Raw genomic sequence first — 13,653 nt, forward strand, 5'->3', positions numbered from 1 at the left:
CACACACACACACACACACACACACACACACACACACACACACACACACAGGCCTGCACTCTGTGGACGCCTCTGTGTGGATGATTCCAGAGCTCCTTGCATACAGTGCGAGCATCCGGCTGACGGAGCTACACCCCAGTCCCTAGCCAGTTGGAATAGTTTTCTTTTTCCTAAGAGTGAAAACCACCTACTGCCTTTGAACTCTTTCTCCCTCTTCTCTGACCTTTCTGAAAAACCGACAGTGAGAATTGGGGGTTGTCTGAGGAAGAACACATCCTATGTCAGGAACTTCACGAAAAGTAGGAGCTATAGTCCTTGAACTTCTTTGGTCTTTGTAGAGATTCATGATTCCCTGTGTAGTACTGAGTATGTTGGACTTAGAATTTTTGCAATGCCTTAGTCATAGCTGATAGTGAGCAGCAGTGCAGATGCGCACACCATGCACTGCACCGAGCCCAGCCAGTGTTGACTACAGAGTTACGGATGAAACTTGAGGCCTCTGAGTTCATTGCTGTATGCTCTTCAGTAATTCCATGTCGAGCTATTCTATGCAAAAATGAGAGTTTGTAAAACCCTGTGTGAGAATGGTAATCTTATAAAATGATCTTATTTCTAGAGCAGAATTCTCAGGACTTATATTCTATGCCCTGCCTGAGAAGAATGCAGGGTCTCAGTTGCTCTCCAGGTGAGTCACAGAAACTCTGGCGATGAGAGGACAAACGGCACTTGCTGCTCTTACAAAGGTCCTGGTTCCCAGTGCCCAGGTGGGACTCCAGTTTAAACCTGATAGGCTTTTCTGGCCTCTTCAGGTACCTGAGTACTTGTATGTCACAGCCATACACATACACATAAATAAAATGAATATTTTTGCGGTATGTATTTTTTTATATCATATGCATATATGTGTCTATCTGGTAGTACTCAGACTCTGAAAAATCTCAATAGATAGTTTCTGTCTCTGACCATAGCAACTCTCCAGCTCACACTGGGGTTCTGGGCTGACATTCCCATGGGCTGTTTGGACTTGGAGGATCCCTTGGCAGCTGAGACCCCAGGGTACTCTAGAAGGCAATCCCAGTGGCATTGAGCTCGGTGGATTCCTATCTCTGAAAATGAGGCAAGGGGATAGACACTCAACTTCTGTGTGGAGAACGTTCGGGGAGGTCTCTGTAGGAAACTGTGTTTGTCGAAGACTGGGGAAAGTGCAGGATCTGACTAGGATTTGTCTACATTAAATAAGGGGGAATCTTATCTTCAGTAATGTTATTAATAGCTTAGAAACGGATTGTGTTGTGTTCCCTCTGACAGAGCTGTTCAGACTGAGCGTCTGGTTCGCCATTTGCTTCTCTGAGACAACTCTATAGAAACAGTACATGGAAGTGGCGGCACTTTGCCATGATGAGGGTTCATCCTGACATTTTGATAAACTTGGACTTGCTCATGGGCAGTAGTCGTGTTAGAGTTGAGGGTCCGAGTCTGTTCCGATTGCTGAAATCCGTTTAAATTTTTATTTGGATGTTTTTGATGCCCTTTGAATAGCAATTATGGCTTCTGTTCAGAGACAATCCATTCCATTGAAGACTGGTCTGAAGGTTTATATTAGAACATTTTGGAATGTATCATCAGTATTTTTAAGATTTTTAACCTTTTAAATTATGTGAGTGTGTGTATAAACTAGTATTTACACCTGAGTCCCTGTACCTCTGGAGGACCAGAGAGGACTTTGGGTTCCTGAGCTGCCCAGTGTGGGTGATAGAAACCAAACTAGGGTCCTCTGCACCGGCAGTAATACTTTAAACCACTGGTCTCCACACCCCCTTGTTGGAAGGAGAGGGGCCGCTTGTTTGTTTCCCGGCTACCCCGACTCCCGAAATAATCACAAAGAAACTGTATTAATTAAATCACTGCTTGGCCCATTAGCTCTAGCTTCTTATTGGCTAACTCTTACATCTTAACTTAACCCATTTCTATTAATCTATGTATTACCATGTGGCTGTGGCTTACCAGGAAAAGTTCCGGTGTAGATGGCGGGGGCTATATGGCTTCTCTCTGGCTCCGTCTTCCTTTCTCCCAGCATTCAGTTTAGTTTTCCCCTCCTAGCTCTGTTCTTCTATGGCTCTGCTATAGGCCCAAAGCAGTTCCTTTATTAACCAATGGTATTCACAGCATACAGAGGGTAATCCCACACCCCCCTCCAATTGTTATGTTTCTATGTGGGTATGTGTATATGCTAAGCATGTATGTGTATGTCATGGGGGGGAGGGCAGAAGAGGGCATTGGATCCCCAGAAACTGGAGCTATTGGAGTCGCAGGCTTCCTCTCCAGCCCCCCCTCATATTTATTTTAAATATAATTTTGATAAATTTTATGTAAACCATTGAATAGGGTTTTTATTACTCATTTTTGTTGTGTTTTTTTATTGTACACATTTAACACATTTATTCTAAAGAAGGACCCTCTTCTATGAATAAACTCCCTGGTTTGCGTGTGTGTCTTGGTCCTCTTTGTCAAGTCTGCTAACAGGTTTCATCTTAGTGACTCTTAGCATCCTTAGTGCTCACAATTCTCTGGCATGTGTCTAAACAATCCAGAATGTCCTGCCAACTGCATTAATGTGTCTGTACTTTGCCTCCCACGCTGTCTCTGTTCAGGCTTTTCCCAGAACACCTGCCTTCCTCATGGTACCCAAGTTTGCTTCTCAACCCATGCAGATTTTTGTGTCCATCCCTACTGCTGCATTTTCCGCAGAGTTGTCCTTGGCCTAGACTCCTATACTGATTCTGATTCCTCTGTGCACTTCAGTGTTCTGCACTTAGTCCGTCTCAAGGCTCCTGTCCTGTCTGCGTCTGAGGTAGTCGTGTGTTATGTGTGTTTCCTTTAAGGATAATTGCTGTGTCTTACTCTGTATCTTTCAGCAAGTATCAGGCATCTTGTGTGGACAGTTACAGGCTCAGTGATAGATGAAATGAATTAACAACTTGTCGCAGTAATGTTCTGTCCAACCGTCCAACCCAGTGCTGCATCTCCTGTTCATTTATGACCTCACAATTATTGTATGTATTTATGATAGTCATAAAGCAACTGTCTATAGGTAGCTAAACTACTAGAGCTTAAAAATAGTTTTAAAAAGCCTAATATTTAAATAGGGGTATGATGATGTTGCTCTCAAAATATAGGCGATTAGAATTAGACTAATAAATACATGACACATGGATTAATTAGCCAAACTTCAGTAAAACATGTTAAAGATTTGAGCACTTGTGTAAAAAATTCTGGATAAGGATAGGGAATATGTAGATCTTCCATCAATATCCAGATTTATTATAAAATTTAATTTAGTTCTTTCAATAGCAGGACGATCGGTAAGAATAAGCAGTGAGAATGGATGTAAATAGAGTGAGTAGTGTTGACAGGAACAGGACATTTGTAGAGAAGGCTTGGTGGGCCAGTGTGTAACGCTAGCAAAATTAGCCACCAGGAAGAGAAAGGAATACATCCACACATTACCTTTAATGTGAATATATTCCAAAATTACATAATGGTGAATATTAAAAAGGAAAACTAATAAGAAAACAAGAATACAAGCAAAAGACTCCATAAAAGTAACAGAAATAGTGTTTTCCCACAGTGGTGTTTGGTTATATGTTTATGTTTCTCTACGATGAACATGAACCAGGTACTGTGGTGCCAACTCCTTGGAAAAGTCTGGGACGGGAGGAAAGCTGGAGCCCAGCATTTGAGTCTGCCTGGACAACATCGTGAGACCTCGTCTCAGAATTTAGGGTCTGGGGGTAGCTCCGTAAGAACATGTGACACATAGGGTACATGGAAGCAGGTCCTCTCTGGGTAAGGGACACTATGAAGAAAAAAAATTCTGAGAACAAGGGGCAAGTACAAACAAATAAAACCATCAAAGAACATTAAAAATAGTCAGTATAAAAAACCCACAGTGCAGATGGTGTCAAGGTAAGCTATAAGTTTTCCTTATCTCCAAGATTGTCATTTATTACAGTTAATGAGTGTGAAGGACACATATTATGACACACATTATTACTTGCAGTGAGTATGCAAACCTCTGTGATTGATATGCATCGGTAGGTGCTTTCCTCGTGATCTACCCTGAGGTAGCTGAGATGCCTATTTCTTTCTGTTTAACAGATCACTTCAGAACTTAGTAGTGTTGTCAGGGGGTGAGGGCTCTGCAGATTTGCTCTCCCATAGTTCTACAGTTGGTGTGAGCCAGGCCTCTAACCATCTTGAGACTGAGAGCCCACTTCGGGCTGGACCTTTGCTAGCTCTGGCTACTGATCCCCATTCCTTTCATACAGAGCTGCTTCTGCACTATAGCAGCTGGCCTGCTGAGGTGTGACAGGTGGAAACCTTCTCTTCATTTTATCTTAGAAGTGACTTCTCATTTTGTCTGCTAGAGTCTGTTTGCTAAGAAGTGAGCAGGAGGCAGCCCATATTTGAGGAAAAAATTGCCCAGGCCATAAACACTGGAAATTAGATTTTTTTCTAAACTTTTATTCAAAAATTGTGAACATTAGGGTTAAAATTCTCAGCACCCACAACCAGGAAACTGGAGACTGGCCCCCTCAGACCAGAAGCCTGGAGGCTCCCACTGCAGACTTCAGGAGGCGGGGGTGCAGCACTGAAGGGTGCTCACAGGGGTAGATTCTTTTTCTTTTTTCCCTGAGACAGAGTTTCTCTGTGAAACAGTCCTTGACTGTTCTGGAACTCAAGCTGTAGACAAGGCTGGCCTCGAGCTCACAGATCTGCCTGCCTCCACCTCCCAAATCCTGAGATTAAAGGTGTGCACCACCGCTGCCCAGCTGGGAATTAGATTCTTGGGAGTGTGCTGACTTCCACTTGTTAATATGCACATGCATTCACTGTGGCTTTGTGTAATAGGCTTTCTTTTCAGCCACCAGCCAGCTCCCAAATCAGGACACGGAGACTTTGTATTAGTTATGAAGGCTTAGCCTTATCTTAGCTCTTATTTTAATCTTTCTCTTTATCTACATTTTGTCACGGGGCTTTTTAGTCGGAGACTGCTTGTTCATTTCTCAGCCTCGAATAATAACACAGAAAATATATTAATTACAATATTGCTTGGCCAATAGCTTAGGTATATTTCTAGCAAACTCTTACATTTTAAATTAACCCATTTCTATTAATCTATGAATCACCACGAGGCTGTGGTGCCTACAGGTAAGATTCTGACTGGCTGCTGGTGGCTTTGTCCTTCAGCATCTACATGATGTCTCCCTGACTCCACATACTTTTTATATCTCTGTTCAGATTTCCTGCTTGGCTTTACTCTACTAAGCCATTGTCTAAAAAGCTTCTTTAATAACCAATGGTAATGAAACATATTCATAACATACAGAGGGGGGGTCCCAGATCAGGGATCCTCCCTCCTCCCTCCCTCCCTCCCTCCCTCCCTCCCTCCCTCCCTCCTTTCCTCCTGTCTCACTTTCCTGCTTCTTGTGCCTGGTTGACTGACAGCTGCCTGGCCTCTGGTCCCAGGTGTGTCCTTTTCTCTTTTCTCTCCTTTCGCCTAGATTTCTCCTCCTACTTAACTCTCTGCCCACTAGCACCACCTGTCCGTCCTGCCTAGCTACTGGCTGATCAGCTTTTTATTCGACAATCAGGTACCTTAGGCAGGCAAGGTAAACAAATGCAACACATCTTTACATAACTAAACAAATGTAACACCCTTACATAGTTAAAGTAATATTCTGCAACATAAACAAATGCGACACATCTTTGCCTAGTTAAATAAATATTCCACAACAGCTTTGTGGATTTATTTTTTAAAAGTAAGAAAGCAGAAATTATCACAGATACCAAGGAATGCACACTGCTGCTGTTTCTGCATTGAGAATGACGGAGACAGTAGCGACTCCTTGAGTTCTCAGCCCCGCATTAGACTGTTCCAGCGTTCCTTGGCTTCAGAGTATGGTAACTCCATTGCCACTTACTAACTCCATTGATGCTTACTTACTAAGATAGACAGACTCAGAGAAGTTTAGTGATCTGTGTGTGGATTTATTTATAGGTAAGAAAAATGGGTTACTAAATGCTATCTTTTAATAGTAGTAGAATAGAACAGCAAATCTTTGTTAATCATAAGTTTGGATGCTTCATCCATGCTCAGCTCTACCCTGATAGAGACTTGGAGAGGCCATGCTGTGACTTTGTACTTGGATCTGCTTCTAGATTGCTGATCTTTCCTTACCCAACTATCTGATGGCGTCTTCACTTGGACTGCTTCCAACTCAGCTTCTAAACTCGTACCTGGGCACCACCCTGCGGACAATGGAAGATGTCATTGCAGAACAAAGTGTTAGTGGATATTTTGTCTTTTGTTTACAGGTGAGTCTAAGGCCAGGGTTGCCCAGCTCTGCCCTTTGCATTGATGATCTAAGCCTGGTGTTTCCTCACCATCGCTGAAGGATTGTTTTGTTGTAGATAGTTTGATATTTGGATAATAGTTCCAATTTGTGGACTCCTAGAAGTACATAGATTTGGTCAGATGTATTGGATATCTGTTTCAAAATGAGAAAAAAAATCATAAAAATAAGATTTTTTTTACAAAGATTGTTTTTAAAATCACTGCAAGTCAAATGCTGTATCATGACTTTGTATGAAAGCTTTGCCTTCAAAAATTTTTGTAATATTTGACATTTAAGAGTTGTTTTTTATCTAAGTTTAGAAATTTTGTTTTGCTTGCTTTATTTACATGGATAAGAATGCTAATCACATAATGTTAAATTTTGTGTGTGTCATGCCTTCAGTATATTATGTGTAGTTTATTCATTTCAAAGTACAGTGAAGATTCTGGCATATAGTGCATTCCCAAGGTTCCTTAAGATAAATTAAGTATGTATCTTGTTGTCTTTCCTAGAAATTAGAAATATGTCTAAAATATTTTAAAAATTCTGTGTTAGAGTAAAATTCCTCACTAGTTTGCACATTTTCATTACTGAATTTTATATTTTTATGCTGTCTTTGTAGATTACTCAACTGCAATCATTAGTGCTTCCTAAAACTATAGAACCTCTCTTTCCCATAATTTGTTAACCCCTTTGAGTGGGCTTATTGAAGCATAAAGTACATTACAGAAAGGAAAAGGCACGCAGTTCTTAGCTCAGGCATTTATAGAGACCACAGCAATGCTGTGGCTTGGCCTTGGTCTCAGCTGCAGCTCAGGTTGTTCCAGCAAGGATTTCATGGGGAGCGGGGAGTGGTCATGGTGGTGCCATTGGCAAGGGAAAGGTGAAGCTTAGGGTACAATTAATAGAGCAAGTAAGCTTGACAGATTCTCTCCGTGCTAGAAATGAGCCACAAATAATTTGCTTTCTGGGTTTTACAGCCAACAGCCCGAGGAGAGCCAGCTCATTGCACAACTGAAACATTCTCTATTCCTGTTCTCGTCTAGACTCCCAGCATCTCTCCCTTCTTGCTCATGTTATGTTTCTAGTCTCTCTTTCCAGAACTCCACTCCCACAGAAGTCCACGTTTGATCTGTTTTGTATGTGTTATGTATGGTCAGAGGTACCACAAGCAGATGGCTAACACGGCTTCTCCCGTGTTCAGCTCCCCACACCTGAGCTGTTCCTTGTCAGCTTCCTCCTCTCACTTCTCTCTCCTCAGTAGACCGCCTCTTCTTCCTGAGGGCCGGGAGCCTCCAGGAGAGCTGTCTCTCCTTAATCTTCTTCCTGAGGGCCGGGAGCCTCCGTGTATCCAGGAGAGCTGTCTCTCCTTAATCTTCTCCCATCCCCAGCCTGCTTTCCTGTCAGTGACGGAAGAGGCGCTTGTGTTTCTGCAGAAGTCTTGTTCCTCTGCCTCCTTTCATTTAAAAAGAGAAACTTCAGAGAGCTTTTATATCCTGTTTGTTTCTTTTCTACTCCATGAGACAAAGAAAGTGCATGCCCGCTGAGAAAGCCAGTGTATGTGCCCCCTGCCCTGCACATTGGCCATTTCCTGAGTCTGTTACTTAGCACAAATTCAGTGTGCCTTAAACAGATTTAGCATCTTACACAGCCTGTAACACAGATTTCGCTAACATTGTCTCCATTTCTTTACATGGCATTATAATCTACTAAAAGGTCTCAAAACTTTTAGTTTTGCAAAAATATATGATATTTCTTTAGGAGAAATAAAACAATTACAGTATTTAGAAACCTACTTTTCTAATGCCCAAATTAGCATTTTATTGAACAGTGGCTGCTCAGTGTTTGGCAAATAGCTATTTAAAACGTGGCTTGCTACCTCCCCCTCTTACTGACCGGCTCTGTGAAGCTCTGTTCATGCCACTATTTATTGAATCCATGGCCTTTACTTCTGTGCCTTGTTGGTAACGGCTGCTCTGTTTCTCCTTACAGATTGTTATAAGCATAGGCCTCATGTTTTATGTGGTCCATCGAGCTCAAGTGGAACTGAACGCAGCTATCGTAGCTTGTGAGATGGAACTGAAAACCTCTCTGGTTAAAAGCAGTCAGCCCGATGTTAGTGGCTCTTCCTTCTACAGCAAGAGGACACTCACGTTTTCTGGAGGTGGAATCAATGTTGTATGAGTCTTACAAACTGTGGTTGTCAAGAGCTAGTGTGCTGTCCAGGCCTAGCGGTCACGTCCCTAGTGCGGGCACAGTGCTGCTTGCTCATTGTGGCACAAACAAAACTGACTAGTTTTTAAATTGCACAATTTTCTAAAAGCAAGAATCATTTTCTGGGTCTGTCAATGTAAAAGCCGCTCCGGCTGCCCCTCGTTAGGCCTGTAATGCCTATAGTGTGCACTTTAGTGTTGTCGAATTGCGTTATTGCTGGGACTTAGGGACAGAAATAACCCAGATAGTTCTTTCTGTTTAGTATCTTTATTTATAAAGCCCATGGATAGTTTTCTGCATCCGTCTTCAAAGGAGTAAAGTCTGCAGTCCTGCACGGATCATTGCTGGATGCTCTTGGCTTAGGTGGTCTTTCCAGAAGGAGGAAACTGATGTTTCTGTTTTTGTTTTATTTCTGTTGTTGTTTTAAGCAGGACAACTTTACTTCATTTTCTTTGCTTATGAGAAAATAAGTGTATTTCAGTTGAATGTATATTATCAAGCATTATATCATTGTGGGTCTTTACACCTTTTCATATAAGCTTAAATCCTACATTGTGGGACTGAAGTGCTCTTAAGATTCCTTTTTGTTTCCACTATGTTATATGCAAAGCAAAAGGGAACTGATTTAGTGGGTGGTGGCTCGAAAGGAGAACCCACATGCTTATTTCTTTATGTTTCTGATTTAGTGGGTGGTGGCTCGAAAGGAGAACCCACATGCTTATTTCTTTATGTTTCTGATTTAGTGGTGGTGGCTCGAAAGGAGAACCCACATGCTTATTTCTTTATGTTGTTCTCACCTGTTAGACCTCATCAAAGGGCTGTGTGATTAGCACTCTTACTAAACCGTTTTCCCTTTTTATATTAACAATTAGGCTTTGAAATAAAAATTATCCCTACAAAATGATGGGCTTACCATCTCTGAAGTTGTTGTTCTGGTGGCCTTGTTTAGTCAAAACGCCTTGTTAGAAAGAAACAAGCTTTAAAATCATGTATATAGTTCCATTAAAGTTCTTATGTATTTGTCCCCATAGTCTTCAGCTTTAAAACTATAAACATAATTTTATCACAATGCCCATGTTTGTGTTCTCTGGTGCATTATTGCTGTTTGATTTGGGGCTTTGGTATTCCTTTTCCCTGATACGACTCAGGAATTCTGAAATGTGAAATTGTCTGTTCTTTTTCTCGTAGCATGTGTGTTTACTGACAGCACTTAGGACTGTGGAACACAACAATCCACCATGGATTCCTACGGCGTACATTCGCTGTTCAGCCTCATTTGACAATAGTTTAATTGTGAACTCAACCGTTGGTTGATTTGGTTACGAATGAGATTGTAGAGATACAGGAATATTTTCTGTTAAGTATTTCATTTTTCTGACTTTTCCAGCTCTCAGAGCTCTCTCCTCTGCCTTTTCTTTGCAGTAAAACCTTTGCCATGTTTTCTGCTGACCTACAGAGTAATCCTTTGTAAGCAGATTTTTGTAGTCTTATGCTAGAGACGAATTTGATCATGTTGATGTACAAGATTTTACCCTATTCAAGTTGTTTTCTCCCCTTACTTATGCCTCTGAGGAGCGAGTGGCCTTGTTGGGAAGCACTGGTCTACGGCTCGCGACTGGTAGAAAAATAACTGTATACTTTGAGTCCCCGTTGCCTATTTTGGTTTTAAATTTTGTTTTAGTTTGACCATCCCAGTAAAGAAAATATTTAATTTATTCTTTTAGGGAAGACTTAGCAACATTGTGTTTACCATTAGTTATTTTTGTGTTAGAGGAATCTTTGTTTAAGATCGCTGTTTCCATACTGTGTTACTGTTCATGTATTTTGAAGTGCATTCTATTGACTTAGCGTCTGTGACTTGAACAACTTCACCAAATGAGTGTCCTTTGGTAATGAGTTCTTCCAGATGTTAACACTTTCCTTGGACTTTGTATTAAATATGTAAAGGTTAAAAATACTTTTCTGTATTCTGCCAATCATAACTTTATATAATAAATCATCAACTTTTATAATACTATGGACTGACGGTTTCTAAACTACCATGCTAACTGTACTTTCCCGGGGTCCCAGTACTGCCCTGTCATTGTGACATGTGCAGCACAGCTCTGCCGTGGTCACTCTGTCTCTGACCTGTCGTCAGGCTGTGCTTTCCTGTTGGGTGCCTACCCTCCCACCGTATGTCTGTGTGCAGTGCATATTCACAGGAAATGGAATGCTGCAGTCCTCTTACACTGGCTCACTATTCATCTGGAGTCCACCTAATTTTCAAACTGGTGAGAGTTTTGTTCTCTTTTCCCTGAGATTGCCACTTTGACAAATTTGCATTACCTCTTTCTAAAACCAAGTTTATACTTACTGTGATTTTTATGTCATTTTTATTTGATCCTCTGATTTTTGAATTATTAAAATCTGTACTCTTGATGGAAAGTCCCACCATCAAGTCTGTCGTTAGAATGCTCATTTCGAGTTTGTGTTTGGAAGTGGCTGGATTTGCAGAGTCAGCCTTACTCATTCGGATGCTCCGCAGCCATCTGCTCATGGCCACGGTGGCATCCCCCTTGTGTGTGACTGCCAACAGTTTCCTCCTGCGAAGCCGTGAAGGTCAGTGTTTGTTTGCCCTCACTGTGAAGGAACTCAATGGTTGAGGTGCACACTCGTCCCCAGCATCGTCTGTATTTACCTGTGGTGGCGATTTGGACCCTTCCTGGGGAAGTTACTAGGACTTAAATTTGTTGTTCGCGAGACTATATTTCCGGTTCTTGAAAGCCATTTGGCGTGTGCCACGTTGGTGCAATTAAATCCTTACTGTGTGGCAGATGCCGCGCACAGAGAAGGAACATTTGAGGAGAAGAGGTTTATTGTGAAGCTGGACAACTGTAACTGGTTGACGGCCTTGGTGCTGAGATTTTGTTCCAGCTGAAGGTTACTCCCAGGCTCTGAACGATACTCCATGAAATTCTGTCCAGCTTCTCAGATTAGACGTTTCTGGTTTCTCTTATAATAAGATATTTAGCTTAGATATTTTTAAAGGTCATTACTTCAAGCTGAAAAGTTGAAGTGGGGAGAGGAATTATTTTCATAGGATATTTACAACTCAGGAGTTAAATAAACTACTCACACACCGAGCAGACACTGTGGACTTTGCAACTGAATTATAACCTGGTACAAAGCCGTTCTCCAAGGTGGTCGGGATTTACAGCAGAGAGTTCTAACAGTGATGTAGTACAATGTCTTGAAAGTTGGTATCCCACATCACTTGTGTGCCTAAGAAAATAAAAGGAAATATATTTTTTCTCTCTTCTCTTTCTTTCTCATGGTTGTACAGACGTACTTGTGGGAGGGAGCAATTCTGGCAGGCGGGGATCCACCCTGCTCCTAGCACACCGGCTAAACTGATGATCAGGCTCATGACCTCACGTTGGAAGTTAGGGTTGTAGGAAAGAAGCTGTGGACAAGTGATCCTGATTTCTAGTGTCGGCCTCGGCTCTTCAGCTCCTGTCATAAAATGCCATCTGTATTAGTTCCTTGATGCTTTTTCATAAAGACTTGTCCTAATTTAATTATCTGTTGATTTGTGCCAAGTTTCTCTGACAGGTCCCTGGACAGCACATTGCAGTCACCACGATGATCTTGATGGCATCCAAAGTGATGCTTGCCTGTGTTTCCTGTTACCTGATCCAATGCTGGTTTCATGTTTTGCTGTTAAAACTGCCTGCTGAAATAGAAAATAAAAGGTCCTCAAGGGAAGCCAAGGATGATAACGTATGCCTATAAGGCCAACACTTCCAAAAAGCTGAGGCAGGAGGATTGAGGCAGTGAGTTCAAGGACAACCTGGGTCACGTGCGTGATCTTGTCTCAAAATCAAACAAAAAAAAAAAACAATATCAAAATCAAAATACAGAAGCCCCAGGGAAATAATCACATATTGCAGAGGCTCAAGACTGGCTGTCATATCAGTGTCCACATCACATAAGCACCTGGCATTGGTGGTGCTTGTCACCCAAGTCTGTGCACCTCCAGACTGGCTCCTCTCCTGGTTGATACTAGAATATGTCCTAAGCTTAGAAAAATGTGTGTTTGCAGGGTATGTACCGAACTGAGTTAAATATGAAGGCTTAGCATTGTGTTTGATATATTGATTCACCTCTCAGGCTCAAACAAACGTAGTTATTCAGGTTTAGTAATAACCAGATAATACTACTGCTTTAAAATGACTCAGAATTCCTCAAGGTAATATGCTGGATAGGAAACTTGAAAACTCGCAAAATATGCAGGAAAATTGAATAGGGACAGTGTGCAGCATATGGATAAGACCAAAAATAAACACTGTGAAAATCTTTTTGATTTCTCTGTGTAGCTTTGGTGCCTGGCCTGGAACTTACTCTGTAGACCAGGCTGGCCTCAAACTCACAGAGATCTGCCTGCCTCCCGAGTGCTGGAATTAAAGGCCTGCGCCACCACCGCCCAGCATGAGTTCTTATAGAATGGGAACACTTTAAGCATTTCACATGCATCAAGTTGGTGGCCAACATGAATGCTTGGAGCATGGTCTGTTGTGTATATCTGCAGTCTTCTCCCAAACCTTCCTTGGCAAGGGAGGTAGGGTACTAACTTGTTTTCCACTCAAGTTTTCAGTTTGTTACTTTGATTTCAAATTAATTATCTGGTTCTGCAGCGTCACGTTCCTGCTGTGAGCATGCAACCGCATGGCTTAGTGTGCAGCCAGTGTCTCCGTGGGCTGCAGGAGAGCGCCCGTTTGTTAGATGGGTGCCAGCCGGGTCTAGGAACACTGACTCTCAGGCCCACCGTTTCTCTCTTCCGCCCCTGGCTGCTGGCCGAAGATGAGCCTTTCTTAGTGGACATCTCGACAGAGAACCCAGGGCAGGGCTTTCTCTGGTACTTGCTTAGATCGTGACAGTGTGTGGAAAGACAAGAGTCAGAGGTCCTGGCAACATACTTGCTTTGAAATCTGCGAGCTTTTGCCAGGAAGTTTGATATTGCGCTGCCTTTTGGGTAGAACCATCCTCTGTCACACCCAGC

At 42.2% G+C, this 13,653-nt stretch overlaps 1 protein-coding gene across 1 annotated transcript in view; it reads left to right on the forward strand.

Annotated features, from left to right (window-relative positions):
* The window catches only part of Tmem64 (transmembrane protein 64), a gene marked incomplete at its 5' end in the record, with an annotated part of 19,211 nt that extends 8,585 nt beyond the window's left edge, over window positions 1–10,626 (forward strand). Inside the window, 2 exons of the mRNA XM_026786613.1 lie at window positions 6,223–6,378; window positions 8,391–10,626. Coding sequence (XP_026642414.1) covers window positions 6,223–6,378; window positions 8,391–8,582 — 348 coding nt within the window. The remainder of the gene's footprint in view (window positions 1–6,222; window positions 6,379–8,390) is intronic.
* Window positions 10,627–13,653: the final 3,027 nt, after the last annotated feature.

This window comes from Microtus ochrogaster, linkage group LG5 (genome assembly GCF_000317375.1).
Source record: "Microtus ochrogaster isolate Prairie Vole_2 linkage group LG5, MicOch1.0, whole genome shotgun sequence".
NCBI lineage: Eukaryota > Metazoa > Chordata > Mammalia > Rodentia > Cricetidae > Microtus > Microtus ochrogaster.